Below are 6,002 nucleotides of genomic sequence, written 5' to 3' on the forward strand. Positions count from 1 at the left end.
ACAAATTTCCCGAACTGCAGATATTATCATCAACGGGTGAAAATACAAAGCTCACTTGTTGATGAGAACAACTGTAGTTTTTGAAACTTTAGTTGTATTTAAATTATAGCGTTTTATTTTTACATTTAAATCATCAGTTATTCAACAAAGTTACTGCCAAGGCAATAAATAATATCCGTGAATTAATAATAAAATGAACCTAATACAACGTAATTTCATTGACAAAATTTATAGAATGTCTTTATTTGCATATTTAAATGTATTTATTTAGCGTGTGACGAGAATCCATTCAGCATTTCTCTATTACAATATGTATATAATTGCACCACGATGTCGAATTGTTACATTATACATTAAGTATAATTTTTTTCTCTCTCCCATTACCAATAGGGTTATCCCTATTACTCCAATCGAATGTTTCTATTGATCATAATCTGGCACTACACAGCGGAGTGCTAGAGCCAACACTGATGTATAGAAGTGAAATATAAAATCGGTAAAAGAAGGATGAAAACAGATTTAATGCCGTTGATTTGCAACCGCGTAAACGATTTTCGAAAAAAAAAATAATAATATTGAAAAAATGGATAATTAAGACATTGGAAAGCAATGTAAGGCTGTCAGCGATAATATAAGAGATAAGTCTCTTTGACGTTATTTCGACACGCGGAGCGAACGGATGATGATATAATGGCTAAGAATGAATGTGAGAATAGAACAAGAAAGAATGTAGGTAAAAAAATAAATTAACGTAGTTGCCTATCAATGCGAATAAACTGTGGCAGCCAGTTTATAATCGGCTAGCGTAATCGCGAAATTATGGTCAATGGCTTTGCCAAGATTTGCATCATTTCTGCTGTAACAGTATCAAGTTTTCACTGATTCGCATGGTCACTTGTCACGCTAAATCGAATTCATAGTAGCCAACTACAGTACAGTACAAAAATTGCAAAAATATCGGTAAAAATACACAAAATATACTAACATAATTTTCACATTACCATCCATTGTTTACTTAGTGTAATACCACTTTTTTTTTACAAAGTAAACAATGGATGGTAAGGAGATGTTTTATTACCATACCACAAAGTTGAAAATGCTTTTAATATACAAAATGTATAATTATTTTGTTTAAATTAAAAAATAAATTTATGTAAAAAAATACAAAAATTCTGGTTAATTTTATTGAAATCTGTGAAGAAATAATGGAGGTATAAAGTAATAACTATATTTTGATCGTACTTATCGTGTTTATAGTATTAATTGATTTGGCATTAACTTTGTGGAAAACATGATGATTTAAAAACACTTAAGTATATAAGACCACTTTTTAGTTTTTTAATGTGAATACGACTATAGTTTCGAAAACTACAGGTTGAGAAAGTCTGTAGTTTTTTTAGATAGTGTGTGAATTGCATGTTTAAACTAAAGGTAGATACTCTATTATGCATGAGTTGTCATGTTAAACATACTTACACGTGTGTATTAATTAGGAGATCGATTAGTGCACCTAATAGGTACCTTAAACTTAAGAAGTAGGTTATCTAATGTACCATTTTCTTCCATATCTGGTAGGTACATAATGCTAGAAGCGTGTAAGTTACATTTCGGTCATTATGGTCACAGTGGAATCTCTCCATTCGCCATTCATTGATTACCGAGAGTTCGAAGCATATAGACTAAAATATGGTAGGTACTAGCAAATATTAAGGCCCAGCATTCGTTAAGTCGCATTCATTCTACTGGAGACCACAAGGGAGGTCAATACTGGGCCTTAACTTACTAACCATCACGCCGCTTCCCCGCAGGGGTAGGCAGAGAGAATCGAACGCCACACCACTCTGTCTTTGCAAACATTCTTTGCCTCTTCTACATTCATGCATCTCCTCATACATACCCGACGATTATTACGACTCCTGACCCGGCCGCTTTCAAGTATTTGACATACCTGATTGTGCCAAGTTTTCCTCGGTCGTCCTCTGCTTCTTTTTCCAACTACATTCGCTCCATAAATTTGTTTAACCGTTCTTTCTTCACTCATACGCTCCACATGTCCAAACCATCTCAACACACCTTTCTTAATTTTATCGATAATGCTTATCTCAGCCTTACATTCTTTCCTTATTTCATCATTCGAACATCTATCAAACATCGTTTTGCCACACATTCGTCTGAGGGATCGCATTTCGACTGCATTCAGTCTGCTTTCATCTTTCTTTATTTTTTTTTCTTTTTTCAATACTGGGCCTTAATACAAAAAATCTAAATTGTACTGTGAATATATCGTGGTAGAAGCGGAAAGGGGCTAGCTTTATTTAGGAGGAAATTTACAATTATAACATCAGCTACAGTACTCCAAACTCCAAAGCATGGTACAGTAGCAGTTGATTTTAAAAAAATAACTTGTCCGATGTCTTTTGTTGTTTATTTTCTTAAGGAGACGAATATCAAAAACGCCGACGAATATTGGAACATATTTTTGTCATTAAAATGTGCCGAACATCGAATCATCCGAATAAAGTGGTTCCATTGTGCGTAGGTACTACGATATTCTAATGATCTCTATTTTAAATTAACGCCATTTAGGTAATTTTGTATTGTGCGAAAAGAGCAATATTATTCATCCTAAATTATCATTATCATTATTATCATTATTTTAGAAATATATTATCATAGATAAATGTCTAGTCTACTGAATTTCGTGTTAATGCAATATTTATGAAGCGATAAAATAAAGTATGTAGTTTAAAATCCACGATGTAGGTAGGTATGACATATTTCGACGTAATATTTAATAATAATAATAATAATAAAATTGGATAACTTATATAGCGCCATTTTCGTAAAAAAATACCTCAAGGGCGCTTCACGGTGAATGAATTGGGGAAAATATTATGGTGGAAATGATTTAGAAAACAAATGTGTTTTTAGTCTTTTTCTAAAGATCATCTCACTCTCACTATTTCTAACCATTGGTGGAAGAGCATTCCACGCCGTCGGTCCTGCAACAGCAAAGGCACGCTCGCCAAATTTAGTGCGTTGCTTGCGAGCTGGTAAGATAACTTTGCCCATTGCAGATGTTGTAGCCGATCGAAGCGTGAGACGTCTATCAACCAATTCATCTGGAATACACAGCTCCTTAAGATACTCTGGAGCCATATTGTGTATTGATTTATACATGAGTAGGCAGAGTTTATACTCAACCCTTTCTGGAAAGCGTAACCAGTGGAGTTTGTGAAGTAGTGGGGTGATGTGACTGAATTTAGAAATTCCAAAAATTAGTCTCGCTGCTGCGTTTAACACTGATTGCAGTCGAGTCATTTTATTGTTTGGTAGACCCGTGTATATACCGTTACAATAATCTACTCTCATTAATATATTGTATCATCAATAATATTATTGTTATTCAAAAACAAACAATCGAATAGCCCGTAGATGACAGATAGAAACTAAACAGAACATTGAAATCGATAATTTTTCAAAATATTGAGAACTTTTACATAAAAGTTAGTAATATGAACTACCATTATATTACGATACATTGTGAAATAGTTACTGATTTGATATTAGAAAATATAGAGTTATTATTAGGACGAATAAATTGTTACCCATGAAGACGCAGGCGGTTCCCGATATGGAGTTGCTCGCCAGCTGGGTGATGGCCAGGATGAGGTCCCCCACGAGCAGGCAGCCGATGTAGTGCGTCTGGCAGCGCCAGTGCAGCGCGTGGTGCGAGGGCGGCAGCAGGAAGCCGGCGGCCAGCGTGGCCAGCAGGAAGGCCGTGCTGATGAGCAGCCCGATCGGGTACAGCGTGAAGCGGATGTCCGAGCCGTCGCTCGCCACCACGGTGGGCACGCTGGCCGAGCACGCGAACACGCTGGCCCGGTCGCGCGACTCGAGCACCCGGTCCACGCAGAAGTGGTCGCGCGGCAGCAGCAGGCCCGCGCCGGGCAGGCGCAGCGCCCCGTCCGCCCGCAGCGCGGCGTCCCGCAGGCTGCCCGCGATCACCAGCCCGCCCTCGCGCTGGCAGCTCGGGAAGCCGCTCGCCAGCTGCGCCTCCAGCGTGCCGTTGTCCTCCGCCCCCGCGTCCAGGGCCACGTCCTCCGGCAGCAGCTCCGGGAACGCCTCGGTGGCCACGCAGGACCCGCTCTTCTCGCTGTAGGCCGCGCGCTCTCCGCAGCACTTCTTCACCTTGATCCTACGCTTGGGTTGGGCGAGCGAGGATGCGTCCCCGTCGACCGCGTTCGGAGGGCCCTCGTCCGTCTCCAAACAGACCACGGCCGCGTTCGCGTCCACGCAGAACGACGTTGGGGGCAGCATGGTTTCCGTCTCCTGGAGCCATAGGGACCCGTTGGCGAACAGGATGAAGCTCGGCTGCGGCTTGTCCGACCGGATGAGCGCGGGCCGCAGGGGCGGCGGGCACGGCGGGCTGCGCGCCTCGGCGACGGACCAGTGGGAGGGCACCGTCCCGACCGCCAGGTAGGTCCGGCGGCGAGGTGCGTATACCAAAGGCGCCCAAAGGGGCGAAGCGCCCGGTTCGCATCGGAAGCCTTCTCCGTCGCGGTGCAACCCCTCGCCGATCCGGCAGCACTTCCACACGGCCACGGGAGCCGGAGTAACCTTGTTGGCGGTGGAGCCTTCTTGACTCCACAAGACGATGATGGTCAGTGAAATCAATACAAACTTTAGCATGGCGCGCGTCGACAGTTTATTTTTTTAATTTCCAGTTTATATGTAACGTTACATACTTCCGTCAAAAACACCTTTCGCGCATTGCACCCGTTTAAGTTTGAAAATAATAAAAATAAATAAAATCAAACGTCAAACGTCACAGGTAACGTTTCACTTTCAGGTATACAAAATCGTATCCAGTCGATTCGAATAGCAATTTTTTTTAAATATAAACACTTCTTCCTCCACTAAGTTTTTATTGTTGCACAACGAAAGAGCGCGACAGCTGAGGAATAAATAAATCCGGGGACACGCACAAATTCTATGTATTTTTTGTTAGTAAACTTCTCGCGTTCGATCCACAGGTAGTCGGCGTGCGCTAAGGCAAAATGCGGCGGCGAAATATACCCCAAAAAGCGACCAGTTCTCGGCGCGTCTCGCGCTATACTGAAGAGACGACGGTTTTTGTAAGTCAACGGCGTTTGTCGTCGGGTCTTCTCTCTCCTTTGCGCTCGCGTTCTCGCCCCCGCTCTGTCCCTTTCTCTCCGACCCCCTCACCCCCGAAGGTCGAATGCACTGGAGAATTTCACTCGACACAACTGCAAGCTGCAACTCGGTGGTGCGCGGTAGGCCGTCCGATCTCCGAGTTGGGAAAGGTTTTGTAGCAAGAGATGACTAGGAAACCGCGATCCGCGATGACTCGATAACGATGACCTAGACATTTTTTCTTCTCACTTTTCGATGACTACATTGCTTGCTGCCGAGACTAAACTAATATCCCGGTCGGGACCGGCTATAGAAAGCGTCCAAGGCGGATATTTCTTTTGAAAGGGCACAAATAAAAATACAATGGAATGCCGGCGCTTTTTAAAAGTAATAATTAACCTACAGAAATTAAGTAAAAACGTACAATATTTGTATGTATGTATGTATACTATAATGAAAATAAATTTCAATTATCCTAACGATAATAAAAATGGGTCAAAAATGCATTTGAATGCGGTCATATAATTAAGTCTCAGCATAGTGTGTATATAGAATGCTTATCTGGTGCCTTAACCTAAGAATTCCAATGCTTTCAAAAAAGTTTCGTAATCATCGTGACAATTTGTCCTATTCATTCAATTCAAGCCAGCAGGGAAGTCATTTTTCTTATTTTTATTTTCTTTCTGCACATAGATGCTAAGGCTACCTGATTAGATTGAGCTCCTTCGGGGATCATTTCTCGTTTGTCAATGAGCAGTATTTATGTATGTGGGTACAAGGAGATAACAGTCCTCAGGTGCAGTTTGCTGTGTGAAGAGCGTTTTTTATAAAAAAAATATTACCAA

General features: G+C 41.5%; 1 protein-coding gene across 1 annotated transcript in view; it reads right to left on the minus strand.

Annotated features, from left to right (window-relative positions):
- Nucleotides 1–5,120, minus strand: part of LOC148301799 (putative G protein-coupled receptor Mth-like 1) — a 193,626-nt gene extending 188,506 nt beyond the window's left edge. The window contains exon 1 of the mRNA XM_088272670.1: nucleotides 3,609–5,120. Coding sequence (XP_088128796.1) covers nucleotides 3,609–4,692 — 1,084 coding nt within the window. The 5' untranslated portion in view covers nucleotides 4,693–5,120. The remainder of the gene's footprint in view (nucleotides 1–3,608) is intronic.
- Between the last annotated feature and the right edge of the window lie 882 nt (nucleotides 5,121–6,002).

This window comes from Brachycentrus maculatus, unplaced genomic scaffold (genome assembly GCF_059751285.1).
Source record: "Brachycentrus maculatus isolate JH-2025_06_01 unplaced genomic scaffold, ASM5975128v1 h1tg000514l, whole genome shotgun sequence".
NCBI classification, from domain to species: Eukaryota; Metazoa; Arthropoda; class Insecta; order Trichoptera; family Brachycentridae; genus Brachycentrus; species Brachycentrus maculatus.